The sequence below is a fragment of the Pocillopora verrucosa genome, chromosome 4 (genome assembly GCF_036669915.1).
Source record: "Pocillopora verrucosa isolate sample1 chromosome 4, ASM3666991v2, whole genome shotgun sequence".
Lineage (NCBI taxonomy): Eukaryota > Metazoa > Cnidaria > Anthozoa > Scleractinia > Pocilloporidae > Pocillopora > Pocillopora verrucosa.
This window is the reverse complement of record NC_089315.1, coordinates 15,302,961-15,322,390: the sequence shown is the minus strand read 5'-3', so window position 1 is coordinate 15,322,390 and position 19,430 is coordinate 15,302,961. Positions and strand designations below refer to the sequence as shown.

At 36.3% G+C, this 19,430-nt stretch overlaps 3 protein-coding genes across 7 annotated transcripts; 2 read left to right on the top strand and 1 right to left on the bottom strand.

The window, feature by feature from the left end:
- Positions 1-99: 99 nt before the first annotated feature.
- LOC131796035 (negative elongation factor E-like) lies at positions 100-7,686 on the bottom strand. The gene is made up of 13 exons (XM_059113691.2): positions 7,518-7,686; positions 7,347-7,416; positions 6,443-6,513; positions 6,003-6,074; positions 5,494-5,535; positions 5,049-5,086; positions 4,563-4,606; positions 4,255-4,301; positions 3,793-3,862; positions 2,420-2,456; positions 1,868-1,922; positions 1,334-1,442; positions 100-726 (listed from the first exon to the last, which is right to left on the bottom strand). Exons 1-13 carry the CDS (start codon positions 7,584-7,586, stop codon positions 656-658), a joined length of 795 nt encoding a protein of 264 aa, XP_058969674.2. The 5' UTR covers positions 7,587-7,686; the 3' UTR covers positions 100-655.
- A 56-nt stretch (positions 7,687-7,742) lies between these two features.
- LOC131796045 (B-cell lymphoma/leukemia 10) lies at positions 7,743-11,668 on the top strand. 2 transcript variants are annotated; one of them, XM_059113708.2, is made up of 4 exons: positions 7,743-8,109; positions 8,797-9,000; positions 10,073-10,214; positions 11,452-11,667. In XM_059113708.2, exons 1-3 carry the CDS (start codon positions 7,746-7,748, stop codon positions 10,168-10,170), a joined length of 666 nt encoding a protein of 221 aa, XP_058969691.1. In that variant the 5' UTR covers positions 7,743-7,745; the 3' UTR covers positions 10,171-10,214; positions 11,452-11,667. The 2 variants fall into 2 exon arrangements, with proteins under 2 accessions (XP_058969691.1, XP_058969683.1); XM_059113700.2 differs by having other exon boundaries at positions 10,073-11,668.
- A 1,152-nt stretch (positions 11,669-12,820) lies between these two features.
- Positions 12,821-18,569, top strand: LOC131796377 (QRFP-like peptide receptor). Of its 4 annotated transcripts, none has more exons than XM_059113957.2 (3): positions 12,821-13,453; positions 16,290-16,355; positions 17,346-18,569. In XM_059113957.2, the coding sequence occupies exon 3, from the start codon at positions 17,392-17,394 to the stop codon at positions 18,379-18,381; it is 990 nt and encodes a 329-aa protein (XP_058969940.2). In that variant the 5' UTR covers positions 12,821-13,453; positions 16,290-16,355; positions 17,346-17,391; the 3' UTR covers positions 18,382-18,569. The 4 variants fall into 4 exon arrangements, with proteins under 4 accessions (XP_058969940.2, XP_058969947.2, XP_058969955.2 ...); XM_059113964.2 differs by having other exon boundaries at positions 12,821-13,474; XM_059113972.2 differs by lacking the exon at positions 12,821-13,453 and adding an exon at positions 14,858-14,960.
- The last annotated feature ends 861 nt before the right edge of the window (positions 18,570-19,430 follow it).

Below are 19,430 nucleotides of genomic sequence, written 5' to 3'. Positions count from 1 at the left end.
GCCATTCAAAGTTATTCAAAGATGAAGGCAGTTACAGGACTCGAAGTTTTAAGAGAGTCTTCGTGGTGATATTAACATCCACACTAATTTCAGTTACTTGTTCGTTAAAGCTTTTATTAAATATATAATTTAAAGGTTCCTTACAGACATCTTGATAACCTATAATACATGTGACAGTCTAATTCTCTATCTGGTGCGCAAACTTTTGAACCTCTTAAGAGAATTGTATTTGCTCTGTTACGAGCTTGGGACGCGGAAAAAGACTGTGTACCCTAGAGCAGTTGAAAGGTCAGACCTCGCGCTCCGATGCCCTACAGAGAGCTCGATAGTGAAAAAGGCTTAACCGCTTAGGTACTGTTTGGAACCACCGGGGCGTTCAAGACGATGATATGAAAAAAAGGCTCACGCTGTCTGTATCAAATCTGAAGAGCTAATGCTTTTCAGTGAACTAATATTTCAAAGGTTCTAGGTAAAATTCTGTTCGCTAGAAAATAAGCCAAAGTGGATAATAGACCCAAACGACTAAGTCGAAATATTTGCATCAGCCCTTTTAACGGTTTCATATACTTATCATGGTTGAAAAATTATGAACTGCCACTCGGAATAGGTACAGCAGCTATTCGTTATCGAATATCACTATTGATGTAATTTAACACTAAAGGTCGTCGTATGAAACAATTTCTCTAGCTTCTCGCGACTGTAAACCTGAACTGTGCCCTCTTGAATCTGCAAAATATAAAAAGGAACCATCGAAATCACAGGACGCTTTCGACACATTTCTGATCTGACCATTAGGTCTCACGCAACTTACGCAAATCGCCTAACGCATATGAACCAGGTGCCGATTTGGAAGATAAATTTTTGTTCTAGTGTTTTGCAGCTTTCTGAACAGCCTAGATGCAAGGAAAGTTTGCGGCCTTTCCTTACATCTAATTTTCCTTCCAAATCGGCACTTTTAATCCCCACGGTGTCAACGAGCGCTTCTCGTTCAACTAATTTATTCTTGTTTGCTCGTCGCCAATTATTCCCACCAATAGCGTAGCTCCATTTTCCGCATATAAACCCACACACAACCCACAATTCTTTCAATCGCTCTGATGAACGGCGAATGCTCGAAACGTCAGCTCTTTATCTCTTAACTGAGGCCAATTTACGTTTTCAACTCAGTTGTTAACACTAAATTACCTGCTATACTCTCCTACCGATGCAGCACCACAGTTTCTTTAGAAGCTTACCCCTTTTGATCAAAATATAGACTCATTGGATTGCTACAAAATGAAACAATTAACGTCTTTTTAAAAAAAGAACCTTAGTTAATTGTGACAAATCTAACCTCTGCTTCCCAGACCAGGTCTTCGATATCCTTGTGTGTCTCCCATGTTGGGTTGCCTCCTCGAAAAAGCTACTTTGATATGCACACCAGACACCATCATACCATTCATCTGAAAAAAAAGGGAGACCTTGAAAATCAACTTTCCCATGTTACCGGCTAATTTTGTAAGTTTTGAAGGCCGCCGTGTAGAGTAAAAAGGTTAGTTTTGTCAAAAGTAAATATCCACTCGTTTCTCTGGCTTTGTCGCCTTGTTTAAAATTATGTTAGGCTTCCCAGCAGTCAGTGAAATTAAAATCACTTAGATACACACATAATTGGATTTCTCTCTCTCAAAAACAAGACAAGTTATGAGAATGAAGAAAAATATCTACTATAATAATAAAACATAAATTAGGGGATTAATAGCTGATCCAATACCAAATTGTCCGCACTAACATAATAGGAAGACAGTAAAGAGAACTACTTATGAGATCTTGGGATTGAAAGGGTCAAGGTCACTAGCAACAGTAATGTGCTTTTCTCTCCTCTGCATACCTCATCAACTGCTTTTTCAGCTGCTTCACAGGAGTCTAGTGTAACAAAACCTTGGCTATGAAGATATAAGAAAAAAACATTAGAGACAACATCAAATGAGAACTTCAAGATAGAATTGAAATAACAATGGTAAAAGTCCTTTTTAAAAGTGATAGGCTTTAACTTTGTACCACCAGCATAGATTTTTAACATTGGTATTTGCACATAGCCTCAGCTGCCATGGGAGGGGAAATCATGAAAATTACAACTGCCAATGAGTGGGGATCATTAGAACACTAATAGCACTTTGTGTGATGGGGGTCAGGTAAAATTTATTGTGCAACAACCAAAATCCTCCGATCCCCTCTATAGGCAATAAGTAATGACCAGTCCCTTAGCCAAGTTACAGGTGTTAAAGGATAAAGAGGAGGCAGAAATATGAAGGAAAATGCTTTGAAAAACTGTTGTCATAATCGAGATCAGTTGTGTTAGATGAAATCAAGGAAATCAAATTAAAACTGATCTTTTTTTAACTCAAAATGACTGATGTGACAGATAAGTACACAATTGTACCTCTTTTCTCTTTCAAAGTTAACATGTTGAACCTTACCTGAAAAGAGAAATAGAAAGAATTACTAAAACGAAAAAAAAAGGGTTTTTGTTCCTGCTAACAGTTGATTGAAAAACAAGTTGGGTTCATTTTGCAAGAATTAATGGCACTTATATACTGGTTTACCACAACTATAAAAGCTGCTGTTCAATCTTGGGCAAAGCCAATTTGCCACTTGCATGTTAGAGTGAGTAGCACAAAAATTTCAGAATTGTGTAATATCAATTGGCTAAGAAGGGGATCTAGCCAACACAATGTTCATTTCTGCACCAGGAAATTATATGCCACTACCTGGGCCCTCATCTAAAAATGTAATTTGTGACAATTATAATTAGCATAAGCTAATATTTTGCCAGTTTTGTTTTCATTTAAATTTATTTATTTAGTTTTTTATTTTTCCTGAAATATTGTCATGTTTACATCAGGTTTTACTTAGATCTGTACTTGCATACTTCCTTCAGTAACTGTTATCTACTTGTGTACATCATGTTATTCAAAGCATACTCTAAAACCCCAAGGGTAGCACCACTGCCTTGGTTGGTTGGGGGTACATGTTCCCCATTTTCACCACCTCCTAGTTTTTAAGGGTTTTCCTGTCTGGCTTTGGCGCAATTAGTTTCCTTCAGTCGTAATTATAATAAACTCTTGTAAGCATATTGATGTTAAATAAGCAGTACGATAGCTTGGCTGGCCAACAACATCAACACTTTGTGTGCCCGGTTGGGTAGTGGAAGCAAAGTTAAGTGGATGAAGAATCAGAAAGGTTGAAAACATTGCGAGTTACGAAGATTTACCAGTTTGTCCAATGGAAGGAGGAAATATGGCATAACATAAACATGTCAGTGGTAGCAGTGGCACTGGTGTTGTTTGTAAATAGTGTTGTTTTAGGTTTGCATACCTGTCATTATCCTACATGTTCTAGAATAAAAAAGTGGTTCCAATTTGCATGAATTACACATGATGGAAGTGACATGACCCAAACATGGGGAATTGAAAACTCATATACCATCATGAACTTGGAATATGACTCATTGAGTGGTCCCTTTTAGTGTAGTTTCCAGCTTAGCTCACCAAACATAAAATATTAAAAATCAGCATATAAGTTTCTGTAGCTAAGTTTTTCCTATTTTTTTCCTTGGATCAAGCTGGAAGAGGGGGAGTGCTTGAAATATAACTTTACATATTAAGTTTAAATTTGTTTAATAGTCAAGGGTCTCTTACGTTGATGATCATTGGAATTATTCTCATGACCAAAATGTGTGATTCAGGGGTGATGATGCAAGAATAAATTAGATGTAGTAACTCTTAGGGGTTTAGGAGTTACATGTAACCTCACCAAATTTAGTGAACTCTTCTTGGAGGATTTTTTCTGTTAATCCATATCCATTGACATAGATCGTGTTTCCCTGTGGGATGCAATACAAACAGTCAACATGCAAAGTGTGACTGTGATAGCAAAATAACAATAAACCAATTGTAAAAAAGCCACCTTCTTTGGCTCTTCTGTGCCACAGCAGTTGTCTACTGCAGTTAAGTAATACTATACTCCTGGGTGCCTCAGAAATTGTTGATTATAAATTCCAGCACCTTGTGGTGAGGACAGTATTGTAATTATAAGCGTAATTATATGGATGTACTTTAAGATCTCAAATTTTATTGCATATCACCACAGAACAAGATGAACCTTGTTTCAAACTCTCTACATGTACATCTTCTAAAAAAAACTGACCAATTTTGATACAGAGAACAAAGCCAGTCCTTGACAGCATGATATTTTAAGCCATCAGCCTGTTTTTACCTTTCTTGATTGATCATCTGACCAACTTCTTCGACCTGACCCTTGTCCTAAATTGAAAATGATTCAAGAAAAGGGATTGCAATACTTTATTATATACATGTATGTAATGAATAGTATCCTTGGTAAACAAGATTTTTAAATAAAGAAAATTTGCAGAACACTTAGACTGAACAAGTTGCAAGATACTTAACTGATAACCAAGTTTCAAAAGGATTGTTGATCAAATTGGCTAACAGAATACAAATAAACATGCATCATTAGACAAGAAGACATAACTTCATAAAGAGGAGTTAAAGTCAAACAAATACCTCCTGAGAAGCGCTTGTTCTGTGAGGTAGAAGAAGGTATAAAGCTAATCAAAACCAAAAAAGAAAAAAACAAAAATATAACAAACATTTCAATGACAACATTGCTACAGGTACTCACAGAGTACTTAACCCTTTAAGTCCTACTAATGACCAAGAGAGAATCTCTCCTTACATTATCAGTATAACATAAAGCAGATAAGTAATAAAAATAAAGAAAAATATCAATTAGGGGATGGATGGTTGATCCAATTCCAAATTCTCCAAACTAACATCACAAATTGTATGGTAGACAGTAATGAGAAATACTAGATAAATGAAATATTGGGAGTTAAAGGGTTAAAGCTGAGCAACCATTTGCATAAATAGTTCTGAAAGAGCAGTGTACAATAAAAATTGCCCAGAAAAACCTAAATAGAAAGTTTCAAAGGACCTAAAAAATATGGAGTATATGCCACTTATACAGTTATAATTGACTCAAATTCTTACCTTTCGTGATATAAATTTCTTATTGCTTCAGCACGTGCCTATAGCAAAACAGAACATGGATCATGTATTACATAATATACATCTCTTACATGGTAAAAGTGAAAAGTTAAGGTCTAATTCATTTCATCAAATCAGCTAGTCATCTAGCCACTAAAGATAAAAATTAATGAAATGATTGACATTTATGCCAAAGATAGCTTCGTTGCGAAAAATTCCACAGTACTCAGAACCACAACAGTTCAACCAATTTTTAAAGTTCACTCTTGACAGATGACCTGTTTGAAGACTGTAAAATTTGTGGACCTTTTCGTCAAGGTTTAAACCCCTAACATGGACTAAAGGTAACTAAAAACATTTGAAGGGAGAGCAACAAGGTGATTTTGGAACACATAAAAGATAAAATACATTTCATCATAAATATTCGATACTCTTGAGCAATATTTACCTGCTGCTCATTCCTGTTGGATGCTGGTTGCTGTAAGAAATCCTATATTGATCAAAAAATCAAAATGAACAATTAGCAAAACATACTGTATGTTAACACAAGTTTACACTTGCCTCGTGGTATTCTCATACACTGTACATAGTTAACCTAACTTGTAATACCTAGGCCTTCAGGTGAGTGCGTCATTCAACACCAACACTTTAAAAGGGTAAAACCTAGTAATAAACAGTTTGAAATGTACTCTACAAGTCAATAATAGATGTTTTTAAAAAATGGGAATTTAACAATGGAGATTTCACTAAGTGCCTCTTCTCGTCCATTGTTTCCAGATTGAACTAGAATTTGGAGTATTGTGTTTGTGGAGGGAAGAAAACCAGAGAAAATCCTACATGTAAAGCCAACTCAAGGAATCAAACCCAGGCCACATTGGTGGGAGACAAACACTGTGCTATCCCTGCTCCCTATTGTTTATAATGTTAGTTTAAAATGATCTTTAAAATTTATCTTACCTTCTGTCTTCTTTCTCCTACTTTAGCCCTTTTGAACTCCCTATGGACAGGATCTTTTTTAATCTTCACTTCCTTGATTAAGAGGAGAATTCCAATTACTGGCAACTTGTGAACAGTATTCAAAAAATTATCAGACTGATGGCAGGTGGAAATAAACCTAGAATTCATAGAGTGGTTGAGGGTACTAAGGAATCACAAATTTGTATTGTTATTTATATTCCAGAGAAAGGATTAAGGTAAACAAAATTTTATAGAAAATGCTGTTGTTAATCATGGTTTCTATAGATAAATAAAGGTTCGATCATTTGTCCTATGATGTAGGATTCAGACTAATTAATTGTACTGATGATGAAGTTTCAATTACTGCTAGTCTTTGACAGCTTTCCCCCTCATGGCCTTCCAGTTAGAGGTGAAACAGATGTAAACTACATTTAACATACCCCTGAGGCAATCAGCTTCTTGGCAATCTCTTTTGCATCCTGTGGATCATGGCTAATTTCTGCTGGAGCATCTGGAATGAAAAAATTTCCAAAACTATTTTTATTTGACAATTTGGGGGATAAACTTTAACCTCACACACTTAAAATAAATCGATAGAGGTTACATTTTGCACCAAGAGAGACATTAATTTGAAAACTATAATAATAATTGTATACAAGTATAAATAGGCCTCCCTGATAATTAACACCAGAGGCTACCACAACTAATAAACACCTGGTAATGAAAAACCTGGACCTTACATATTGAGACCTAGGACACCTGGGGCCCATTCCATAAAAGGTTCCATTAAAAAACCTGGTTAAAAAACCTGGACCTTACATATAGAGACCTAGGACACCTGGGGCCCATTCCATAAAAGGTTCCATTAAAAAACATGGTTAAAAAACCTGGACCTTACATATTGAGACCTAGGACACCTGGGGCCCATTCCATAAAAGGTTCCATTAAAAAACCTGGTTAAAAAACCTGGACCTTACATATTGAGACCTAGGACACCTGGGGCCCATTCCATAAAAGGTTCCGTTAACTTTAAAGGCCTGCAAAGCTGTTTTGTTTTCATTTAAGATCTAGATAGGGTTTCAGAAGTCTTGAAAATCATACAATAAAACTTTTAGCTAAAGAAACAAAATTAACTGGTTAAAGCGCCAGAACCTGCTTCTTAATTCTTTAAATTTTGATTTAAAAATATGACTATGGACCTGTTCAGTTACTGGGGCTTTCGAAAGACTGGCGATAGACCCCTAAAAGATTCAGATTATGAGGTTGTCTCAAAATTAAACTCGACCTAAGTCATTTAACTTCCTGATCACACACAGTATCAAAGCTTTATGTTGAATCTCTTACCACGCTTCGTACCCGGCTTGATACTGCTGGGATTTTCGACCTTTTCTTTAGACTTTTGCAGTGCCTTTTTCTGGAATGAAATAAAGCACCTTCGCCCTCAGACTGAGATCCTTTAATTTCAAATCAATAACAATCTCTTTAAATATATGGGACTGGAGCAAGATGTCATACCCTTTTCTTCAACAAAGCGAACTTTCTAAGAAGGTATTCCTCCTCTGCGGTTAGATTTGGTAAGCCCATTATTCAAAGTTCCCAGAAAATCATCTCAAGTCTCACAGTCACTAATACTTGGCGCATTCCGCCTTCATTTCCGCCATCTTTACTTATGAGTCTTCGGTAAGATCACGCTGCGGATATCATCAGAAAGCCATAAGTATGTCGTGTATACCTTGATTCCGAATGCTTTCTCAACATTCCAACATGGCGTTCAACGTTATGACTTCCGCTTTAGAGTCTGAAGTGTACTGGTCCTTAAAAAATGAAGTTTTGATAGAACTGAGGGAACTGCTTGTTGACAAATTGCAATATGAGAAAACTTTGGACTATCTGAGGTCTAAGCGAGTATTTGATCGAGCGGACTGCGATGAAATTGAAGCAGAGAGAACTCCAACCAAGAAACGAGCAAAATTCTTGGACATTCTGGGCGATAAAGGTCCCACTGCTTTTGACCAGTTGTGTTTTGCTATTCAGAAGAAGTGCAAGGGACAAGAATATTTATTAGACATTATCCTCACCACTTTTGATAGGAAGAAACAAGAGCGAAGTAAGCCTCTTTACAAATTTAAACATATTTTAAACTTCCGTTTTAATTATAACGTATAAGCTGATTATAGTAGGCAATATTTTTTTTGTGGTAGTTAAGTGTCGCTTCTAAAGCTTTAATCTAAATTGATTAACTATAACTGGTACTCAATGAATTGATGTAGTGAAAATGATATCAAATTCTGATATCATCCCTTTAAAACTAGGAATAAATTACACGACTGTTCAAGTTCTCTTTTCAACTTAGCTGAGTTTATTAGGCCAAGATTAAATAAGGGACACATTATTAAGAACACTTCCTTTTTTCCCAAGTTTGATGGTAACCAAAATTTACTCGAAAAATTTTGGCTTGATTTCCCTTGAATTGGACTCCACTCAGTCCAGTGTTACCATTATTGACATAAGCTTAAAATTTTTCAATTTTCAATGAGTTTACTGATGCAATAAATGCTAGGTTTATGACTTATTAGGGGCTCTTTTATTGATTAATGTATCCATGTCCCTAAGTTGAGGAAAACCTTATGCATTGATGTGGCCAAGTGTGACAGAATTTAGAGCATAAGCTCCCATCTGTTAACCTGTGTGAGCCTAATCATAAGTGAGCCCACTCTGTCCAGTTCAAGTACATGTATATTCAAGAACCACAGGCATTTTGTCTCCATTGGAGAAAATATTTATTACTTTGCAGGTTTTAAAGAGCTACCTCCCGCAGAACCACCTGGTTTAGATGGAGGCTTATCTCCCCCATGTGATGATCCAAAGCTTGTTGTTATGGTAACAGGTTTAGCTCCAGATACATGTGAAGTAGATTTAAACAATTTACCAGGACCTGGAGATCCTGGGGCTCCAATTCCACCAGATGAGATAGAACCTACACAAGGTCAACAACCAGGTAATCTTGCTTGACAGGACTTTTGCAGTGGAACTTTTCAGTAGACCCTGTTTCACTAGAGCAAACATAGTCAATTGAGCAGAAAGAGCTTGATATAGAGAAATATGTTTTCTGTCTTATCACAAGCGTGGGACAAAAAAAAAATTCTGAGTCCCCAAGAGGGAGGTCAATTCTGCACTCCAATGCTCTGCTACTGAGCTACAGAGACTCTGTGGTGAGCGAGGCCCATTACGAAGTTCATATATGACATGTCCTGCATACTGCCATGATCAGTGATGTGACAATAGCATCATCTTTGTAAATAGATTACGTAAGAAAAATGATAAGTTTAGTGCTCAGTAAAGGAATAGATAAATTTATGAACTTTAGAGATGAGAATGTGATGTGAATGCATTGTCCTTAAAAAAAAAAAAAATCCGAAGACTCTTCATTCACCTTTAATTTGACAAATAACTTAAAGAAACCCTTCCTTATAAAACCTGGTACTGAATGATACACACAGCCTTGACTTCCGTCTCATGCCAATACAAAATTACTGACCTATTTCCAAACCCTTACCTGAAAACTTGCTCTATTATGCCTTCACTGACACATTTCCTAATAATTTACAGAATAGTATAGGCACAAACCAATAAAATAAAAGAGAAGTCTTTGCATAGAATCATACTTCCCTAAAAAAAGTCCCATTCAGAAGGTGGAGCTGTTGAAAGGAGTTTGTGTGAGACAGCCATAACTCTTCAGGGCACCTTCAAAATTTTTGAAATATCTGAAGGAATCACTAGCCAGTGTGGTTCTTTTGCATATGTAAAACTGTTTTGCCACAAAAAGGCGATAATTGACCATGACAACTGACAATGTTTCCAATATCCTTTCTTTGGGAAGATATTATTTGTTATTTGTCAAGGCATGCAATTAGAAATCAGTGATTGATGGTCCACAAAGATGTTGGTCAACCATCCCTAATGAAAAGGTTAATACAATACCAAAGAAATGAAAAAAGGGTCAAGATTGCACCCAGCCATCTAAAACTGCAGCTTAAAATAGATTTCCTGATTAATTTTTATTCTTTCAGGTCAATCCATCAACCAAACTCCACTTACCCCTCCACCATCTTATGATGTGTCAGAGTTACCACCACCATACTCTCCACAGGAATTAGAAACTGAGTAAGAGATGGAGAGACAGGGAAAGGGATGGGCTCTGGATAGTCACTGGTATCATCCCAATTGGTTACATATTAAATTTCTTGTTTGTTTTTATTATTTATGTACATTCTGCTTATAAAAGGTTCTATTGCTGATTTTAATCATTTACTACCATTTGGTTTGAAATAACAAGGCTAAAATTCAAAGTGCTTGATATTATTTCTTAAATATTTAACCTCCATGAGTTATGAAGACAGAATTCCTCCTTACAATTTATTATAATGTCAAGGAGACAGATGCTGAGAATAAAGAGAAAAAGCACTGATATACTAGTTGATCCAGTACCAAATTCTCTGAACTAACATCATTAGAATTGTATGCCAGACAGTAAGGAGTCTTGGGAGTGAATGGCACAATGAACCAAATTTATCCTTGAATGTATATGCTGACATCACTTTGATACAATTATTAATTCTTACATAACAGCCTTAATTGATTTGAAAATAATAGAAATAAGTACACCCATAATTTAAATTAGGATTTGATGATTTTTAACAGGTAAGAAAAGTTTAGCCAGGGAACAAAGGTTAATTTTATGGTTAATTTTATGTTACAAATGCACCATAAATATATATTAGACTAGATTTACATTTTAGTAGGTTACTTTAGACACATATCTCATTTAAATATGTAAATTTATGCAGGATGCCAATTGTGAAAGCAATCTGAGTGCAAGCTCTGGCTGAGTTTAGCTGTTCTGTAGCTGAGGCAAGACCCAGTTAATGTCTCTTTGTTTCTTTAATCATCAAAATTATATATCTCAGTATCATGAAACAAAAAAAATGCTGAGAAGGAATTTGTCACAGATAGGGCTGGAGAGGGCTGTCAGAAGTGAGACCCTCATAAACTACATCGTTTCACAGAGTTGGACATGTTTTTAAAACAGTAATATGAATTGCTGATTGGCTAAAACAAGGTGTTTTCCGGGTAAGGGAAACTGTTGTCAATTACCTATATAATTTCCTGTGACAAATTTGGAAAACAATCCAGTGATCTGAAAGAACTTATAATATAAAAGCACAGAAACATTTTTTTTCAGTTTTTATTAGGAACTATCTTTAGAATTGGTCAGTTTTTACTTCTGATATAGCTCTTGATAATAAGTTAGTTTACCGTCACTCATGCTAACAATGAATACTAAATTATAAATCCTATGGTGACTCCTGCAGTCCCTCTCGTGTGTGGCTCACTCAGCTACAATGTGCAGTTTGCTTTCGTTAACACTTGTTTTTTGTGTTCATTTCAGCAATGATTATCTTAAAAACAGTCGCACAGTCTGTACGTCCAGTAGCTTGACTGGAAAATACTACTACTTTTTAAAAGTAAAAGTAAGTTAAAGTTTCTAAAACATTAACTTTGAAAATGTTTACATATTTTTTGACTGTACATATGCTTGTATCATTCACTGTCATTCATTAGTATTAAAAGCAAGTTGTTCAACAAAAGATGTCACAAAAGTCTCGAGTCAATGGTTTCTTGGCAGAGTTTTTCCCAATAATAACCTCTTGAAACAATTTTTTTGGCCTTTTTTTCCATTAAAGACACCCTTAAACTGACAGGTGCAATTTCATATGTATTGTGTACCATCAAGTTGAAAAATTTAACAGCTTCATCTTTTGAGAACATTTTGGAAAACTGAAAAAGGCAACTAACAATATTTATAGGAAGAGCAAGGAGGTGATTTTAGAACACATAAAAAATTCATTACATTTTATCATAAATATTCGATGCTCTTGGGTAATATTTACCTGTTGAAAAATTTAACGGTTTTATCTTTGAGAACATTTTGGAAAACTGAAAAATTTCCCAAGTTCAAGAAAGCCATTTGGATTTTTTACTTCATGACTGTTAAGCATTAGAGTATCCTAAAAGTTGACTAGTCTGAGATCGAAAAACTTAAGAAACAAAAGGTTTGTTTCTGTGTGCTTTATCCGGAAGCAGGAGCGAAAATATACTGCTAATATCATTAGGTAGAAATGTAAACTGCTTTGAAAATTTTCACCTATGATGCGCTTTATGACATAAATATCAATGAAAAACTAGAATTTCTTCTGACTTTTGAATTTTAAACACGATACATTTACTGTGCGCTTAAAACGTTCTATTCATTGAGGATCATTAACATTGACGCCATGGTGACCGGGTATACCAACATGACTTTGTGCTTTTAAAGAAGAGCTTTTTACCATTTTAACATTGGGTCGATATCCCCGTTAGTAAGGTGCTAATTTCAAAAGATAATGTTGTGATTAAAGATATTTGAAAACAAATAACTTTTGATGCAATTTTAACAACAGCAGGTAGCTTATCTACGGGACCTTAATAGAGCATCACTTTTTTTTTTTACGTAAGGATAACTTGGTGGTACTCTACTTGCATGGCTCAGTTTTCTTTTTTGTTCCCGCACAGATTCACTCAACAGGAAGCAACGATATAAGCGTGTGATAACTGCAAGTGAAGAAAGCAGTTATCTACACGGTCATTTTCAGCTTTCCAATATCTCCTTAATTAAAAAAAACTGTTGAAAACAATTTCAGCTCTAAAAGTATTCTGTTGCCATGCCACACATTACTTGTTCGGTTATTAATTTCGTTTAATCAAGAAAGGTGATATGTTTAATATCAGTGGATAAAACAGGAGATTCGAAACATCCACATCTTTTTAACCTGAATTCATATTTCGTTTTTTAACAAAATTTTGTGTCTAGAGTGAAATGGCTATTCCACGTCGGCGTAGTGGAAGGCAAGGTGGAGAACATCATTTTCTCTTTTAAGCTGTTCCTTGACCACGCCTACATTTCGCACGGTTCTGGTTTTAATAACTAAAATTTTGGCAAGTCCTAACGTCCCTAATATCTAAACATTAGATCTCATCAAAAAAGGAAAGGTTAAGTAGACCCACAGGCTTAATTTACGCCGCTACAAAGCTCCGATCAAATTCTGACTGATGCGATAAAAGGAAGGCAACAGAGGAGAACCTCTAACGCAAAAAGTGAGGTTCACAATCCGACAGGCTTAAAACTGGACGAATGAAAAGAATACATAAAGGTAATGCCATGGTGACAACTTATCAAACTCAGTTGTGGTGATTTCATTGATATCATGAGATATTTTATTTCAATTATTCATTCGTTTTTCCTTAACTTTATTCCAAGGCAAGTATCGACCAAATTCTGACCAATACGGTAAAACGAAGGCAACGGAGGAGAGGGTTTTACAAGGAAAAAAAGAAAAATCACCTATGAGCAGGTTTGCGTTGAAGTGTTAAAGGTGAGTATTAAAACTTGTTTTAGGCTCACTGCTAACGAGGTGTGTCAAAACTATCTTTAGCTTCGTTTCAAAGAGGTATTTTGATGCATCTTTTTCAAGCATTTTTAAAAGTTCAACCGACGAATGAACGTTGTGTTCGTTGTCATTCTAAGCTGATGATGTAAGATCTTCAGCTTTCTCCTCAACCTTTTAGCGTGTTAACTGAAGATTGTCGCTATGAAAAGACACAGTGATCCCTCGTTAAAATGTCTCTTTTAATTCATGAATAATCATTAATGGACCGAAGGGCAAAAAAGGGTAGTTCGAGTTTACTCTAACTTGTTGAGATTTAATTATTAAAAACAAATAACAGAAACACTGATACTTCGTTCGAAATGTCAGCTTTTGAAACCCTGTCTGGTGGACAATTTACATTTACCAACTTAGTTGATGGCCGTCGAATTATTTTGTAACAAATACACTGGCTAACAAGTTAAAATTACCATTGTGGGAAAGTGGAAAATTCCAGCTGTGTTTTATAAGTGCTTTTTATTTATCTTTTTTTTTTTTTCCTGTGTCATCAATTCTTATTAAGAGATTTAGAGCTTCGTCTTGTCAGTAATGTGCAATCCAGGAGATAAAACTGATAATGAGGCCATGTCATTATAGCTTTGCCTCTTAAAAGGAAAACTGATTGAATTATCATTACAATGGTAAACTTCCCAGAATCTCATCGTGTAAATGGTAATTTATTTATCAGACGACGGAGAGATAAGGTTTTTACTTGGTGTGGAAAGATAACAGATGACGCGAAAAAATATTTTTGTATTTGGCTTGTTAACAGTATAGCGATCAAAAAAACAAACGATAATTTTGTGCCCTATTCTATAACTGAACTATTATACATGACCAAGGGTTGGATATATTCCACCGATGTTGATAAATACAGTAATATAATTATGCCTTTCGAAACTCTTACGAGAAAGAAGCCGGCATAGGAAAAGAAGTGTTTGTCGAGAATTAAAACGAAAACACAAGAAAGACTTTTAAAACTGGTGAAAAAAAGGTAATTAAAGAGCTTGAAAACCGTGCCAAAAATCCATCATCAAGGGTATCTTATCTTATTGTTAAACGAAAAGAAAAATATACGCCATACTCACAGCAGACTCAGTGAGAGATTCTCAATTGATAAAATGCAATTTTGAGCAATTGATTACCGTATTTAAGGTAATATTGCAATATGACTGCTTTATGATCTTAATTTTGGTAATGATTAAGGTTTAGATTTCATATCGCTGTGTAATGCGTAAGCCACCATTCGTTCAACCACGAAAAAAAGATCTAATATTCGTTTACACAGAGATTACGGATATTATGCTTACGAGGTAAAAATTCCCCACTGAGCTGAGACCCATAGTGCATATGCAGGCAAACAAAAAATTATCAACCGAAAGTAGCGTACAACAGTTAATGCCAACAGCTAAAGACTCTACTTGCTTATTCAAAGGTAGTGTGTGAAATACTTACGTTTAATAAAGTTCGCAAACAAACTGATCTCATTTTGCTCAGTGATGCGCGATTTCAAAAGCAGTTTACCTAGAAAATAAATTCACGGTGGCTATTGAACAATTGTTTACGATAAAATTGCAGTCCACAATTCGTGAGATTCAAATCTAGACGAAGGAAAAGAGTTCGACACGATCATCCCCTTTTGGTAACCGATAAAAATAAGTTATGATTTCACTGATGCTAATCGTCGACATCATCAACAGAGTCATTTCAATCCTAACTCCGTATTTTCCTTAGTTCTTTCTAAAAGGCAAATATGCAGTATTTTTGCATCAACAGGGCTTACTAGGATCGAATATCGAACTTACAAGTTTCTGGGAGAGTTAATGAAGTCTTTAAAAAGTTTTATAAGCTACATCGGTGTTTTATTCCGTTTTTCCGTCAATAGCGAATCGCCTTAATCAAAGAATTAGGCCTAAATTAGTTTCGCCCTGCCTTTTGACAAATAATTCTTTCTGAAAAAGGTGTGTGTCAGTCGATCTGCGATTTTAGGAAAGTTGTAGTGTAAGGTAAACGTCGATTCCGTTTGTAAAGAGATTTCCAGAATTACACCGGAAAATATGATCATTGCCTACAAAATTGAAGTGGTGCTTTTTCTCTCGAACGCAAATTTTTAGACTTTAGATTGAAATTTCCACTTGCCAGAACGGTTCCAGATAAGACCGTTTTACTAAAAGCTGCCCTTTTTTCAGGAATTCATCTATATTCAATTATTATCGTTGGGTTAGCGTGTTTTCGATCGCCCTCAACTTCTTTGCACATTATCGAGTGAGATGTACTTTGTATGGTATTCTTTGGCAAAAAGAAATGTAAGCAATAAAAGACGAAAAGCAAAAAAAAAAGATAAAAAAGAGAGAACGAATAAATAAAAAACAACAAAACAAAAATGGCAACAGGAAAAAGAGGAGAGTCCGTTGAAGTAAGGGAGAAGGCTAATTATCGAGTTTTTTTTTTTTTTTAATTTTTTTTTTATCACAGTCTTAGTCCTTAAGGCTTTAAAGCTTAACATTGTGACGTCTTACTTTGTTCCACCCAGTTCAAATAATGAGAGCCATGATTAGCAATTATAGTGTTCGGAAGAGGAAATTGTCATATTTCAATTGACTGGCAGTCAGAGTTTGACGTTTTAGGATGAAGAAATTGCCATACGTCAAAAGATATAAGTCATTCAATTTCATGTTTGAACTTAGAAGTCTTCGATGCCAAACCTGGCTGTTATTTTTTTTTACCCTTGTACAAAGGATTTGACTTAAGTTTTTTTTTACAGGTCACATCTACTTGCAAAAGATTTGTGCAGTGATGTAAAGTGAATAACGTTATCCACATCTCTCAGGTAATGAAAAAATCAAGCTCTTACCTCATAGAGTAAACGCGGCTAATAATTTCAATTTTGGAGTTTTGGCATTTTGACATGAATGTCATGCTGAGCCTAAATTCTCCAATGAATGAAAAGCCTTTTCGAAGTACAGCTATCTAATTATTTCCGTGGCTGGTGGTTTCTTTCAAGTTCTTAGGTTTTATTTAGTTTTTTCGGTGTTGTGTAAACGCAGATAGACAAATGAATCGTGCCAAATTATATTTTTTTCCGTCAAACTTGGAATTATGTAGGTGATGAAACGGAAGCAACAAGAGTTCCACTGATTTTCCTCCACGAACTTTTTTTCTTGAGAACAGTCTCGTGCTTTTTGTTTGGTTTGGAATCAATTTTGCTTAAAAGCGACGAGCTCTAAATCGTAGAAACTAAGGCCTCAGCAACATTTGCATGGTAGGTCAATAACCAATGTCAAACAATAACAATAGTGAAGTTAAAGACACAAACTCTCTTTTGGGGGAAAGCAAAGACATGTTTGACATAGCTTAAAAGACCTGATTTTAAGATAAACAATGTTAAACTTTAACAATGGTGAAGTTAAAGACGCTAACTTTTTTTTTCTCAATAGAAGCAAAGGCATTTTATGTAGGCTATGAAACGGATGCAACGAGAGGGGCAGTGATTTTCTAACCAGAACTCCTCTGCTTAATAACAATCTCGCCCCTTTTTTCTGGTGTGGAATCAATTTTGGTTAAACACGACTAGCTTTGAATCGTAGAAACTTAAACCTCGGCAACATTTGCATAGTATAAAAGTCACTAACCATTGTCAAACAATAACTGTGGTGAGGTTAAAGACATATTAATTTTTTGGAGAAGCAAAGACATATTTGAGATATTTTGGAATGCCTGATTTTAATACAATGCACTCAAAATTTATGCTCTTAGTAGGAAAAGATAAAACATGTGCCAATCGATACGATCTGTTGATATCTTGAAACTTTGTTTTCAGATCTGAGCGGTTTCCTTTCTGTCAAGTTTGGAATCTTCTGTACACCATGTCTTTGTTTACATACTCTGAGGCGGCACAAATCGGTCTTCGCACGGCGTTTTCGCTGATCGTGGCAGTCAACCTCGTTGGCAATTCATCGGTCTGCTTGGTGGTCTGGCGGAACAGACGGATGAGAACTGCCATGAACTTCCTGCTTATCAACCTTGCCTGCGCTGACATGATGGTGGCCGTCTTTATATCACCACAATATATATTCCTCCATACGTTTAACCATCCGAATGGCCTCACTGGAGAGTACTTATGCAAACTATGCACTGGTGGGAACCTTATGTGGACAGGGGGAGTGGTGTCGGTTGTATCGTTAATTGGAGTTGCGTTTGAAAGGTACTTTGCGGTGCTGTATCCCCATGACGAGAACCGTCGTATTTCGAAAAAAAAACTCAAATTTATCATCCCAGCTTGTTGGTTATTTTCCATCTGCTGGAATCTCCCCTTGTTTCTGCTCGTTAAATACGACGCGAGTTTAGATTTCTGCTACGAGGACTGGCCCCCTGGTTGGTACATGAATGCTTACAGCTTGGGATGGCTCATCATGATTGGTATTCTGCCGGTTACCATCATGTCCGTTCTGTACAGCCGAGTTGTTTATCAGCTTTGGGTGAGAAAATCACAGCCTGTGGACCTCCCTCAGCTTGCAGTGGTCAGATCACGCAAGCGTGTCACGAAAATGGTGTTATCCGTGACAGTTGTGTGCGCTGTATGCTGGCTTCCAAACCTCATTGCCTACGTTCTTGATTTCTACGGTTTGAATTCTCACGGTGATGTAGTACACACGACGACAGTGGTTCTGGTTTCGTTAAACTCGGCTGCCAATCCAATTATCTACTGTTTTCAGAGCAAAGATTTCAGAAGGCATATTAAGGCCCTGTGGCTTTCTCCTCGCTCGATGCGATCAGGTGCAACAGTAGGAACTCCAAAAGACACAGCTGCTCTACCTGTAAATAGGTCGCGAGCGACGCAATCATTTGTAAATTGACTTTACTTACAAAATCGTAATAAGTTTGCCAGCAACTTATCATTCCAGGTTTTGAAGTCCAGGTTAATTTCACATTCATATTCTGACTTTATACCTGATCAGTTCGTTCCATAAAGCACATTCTTGGAAGTTCTACATGACTTGGCTAAGGGTGCTCACTACTAGTCGTGCCAAGCCAACAAGCCCGTTTAAGGTTTACTAAAGGGTAGTGGGAGGGGAGAGGGGGGAGGGGGGGGGGGGAAGAGGCCTTAGCTTTTTCTTGAGTGTTTCTTAAAAGAGAAGTATACTCCTAGAAACCATATAGTCTCAGTCTTATATGTACAATTGTGACTCAAAGTGAGAGCGTTTTCAGCTTCGGAATACGGCCCTAACTAAATGAAATTTGCCTTAATGTGCTGTTACGTTCATTCTTGGCCAGAAAGATTAACCGGTTGCTGTGTCAAAACCCCGATTTACTCGTCTTTCCCTCAGCTCTTGGCGATCGTTTTGAACAGATAGGCGCTACGCTACACAGCAGGGAATTTTTGCATGAAAATTTTTGCATGTTTTAGTGAACCAGAGTTGCAGCTTTTGGTGAAGCGCACGTCAAGGTCTCAATTCGCCATTCAGTTCCCGTCATCTGGTAACTCAGTAACCAAGCCATGTGTGCGGCTAGGTTCCTGAGTAGTTTTCAATATGGCGACATTTGAAGTCGAGTACTCTGCACATTTGGAGACAAGTCTAAATGCTTCTGTAATTATATTGGAATCTTAAACCACAGTATGTAGTGAATATTGTTAGATAAAAGCTCTGTCGAGGATGGTTAAATTTTAATGGGTACAATATCTAAATGAAGCTAAAAATTTAACTCAAGATTTAGAAGCACGTACCTACATGAAACAATGTAAGCGTTGACTTATTAGGGTGGGCAGTGCTGTGGAACACCGCGCTAACTCGAACTGTCCGGCAAACAAAAAAATTGACATACATGGGAGTTTGGGTCAGCTCGGTTCGATCATGTTAACCGAGTGCGAGTTACAAGGTTTAAAATGACTGTAGCTGAATTCAAA

Excerpts from the sequence above, each read along its gene's own strand:
- LOC131796377 (XM_059113957.2), top strand. The coding sequence starts at position 17,392 with ATGTCTTTGTTTACATACTCTGAGGCGGCACAAATCGGTCTTCGCACG.
- LOC131796035 (XM_059113691.2), bottom strand. The coding sequence starts at position 7,586 with ATGGGCTTACCAAATCTAACCGCAGAGGAGGAATACCTTCTTAGAAAG. Across the intron at positions 5,536-6,002 it reads TAGGAGAAAGAAGACAGAAG|GATTTCTTACAGCAACCAGC; the intron begins GTAAGATAAATT and ends TGATCAATATAG. Across the intron at positions 1,443-1,867 it reads CTGAAAAAGCAGTTGATGAG|ATGAATGGTATGATGGTGTC; the intron begins GTATGCAGAGGA and ends CTTTTTTTTCAG.
- LOC131796045 (XM_059113700.2), top strand. The coding sequence starts at position 7,746 with ATGCTTTCTCAACATTCCAACATGGCGTTCAACGTTATGACTTCCGCT. Across the intron at positions 8,110-8,796 it reads TAGGAAGAAACAAGAGCGAA|GTTTTAAAGAGCTACCTCCC; the intron begins GTAAGCCTCTTT and ends ATTACTTTGCAG. Across the intron at positions 9,001-10,072 it reads TACACAAGGTCAACAACCAG|GTCAATCCATCAACCAAACT; the intron begins GTAATCTTGCTT and ends TTATTCTTTCAG.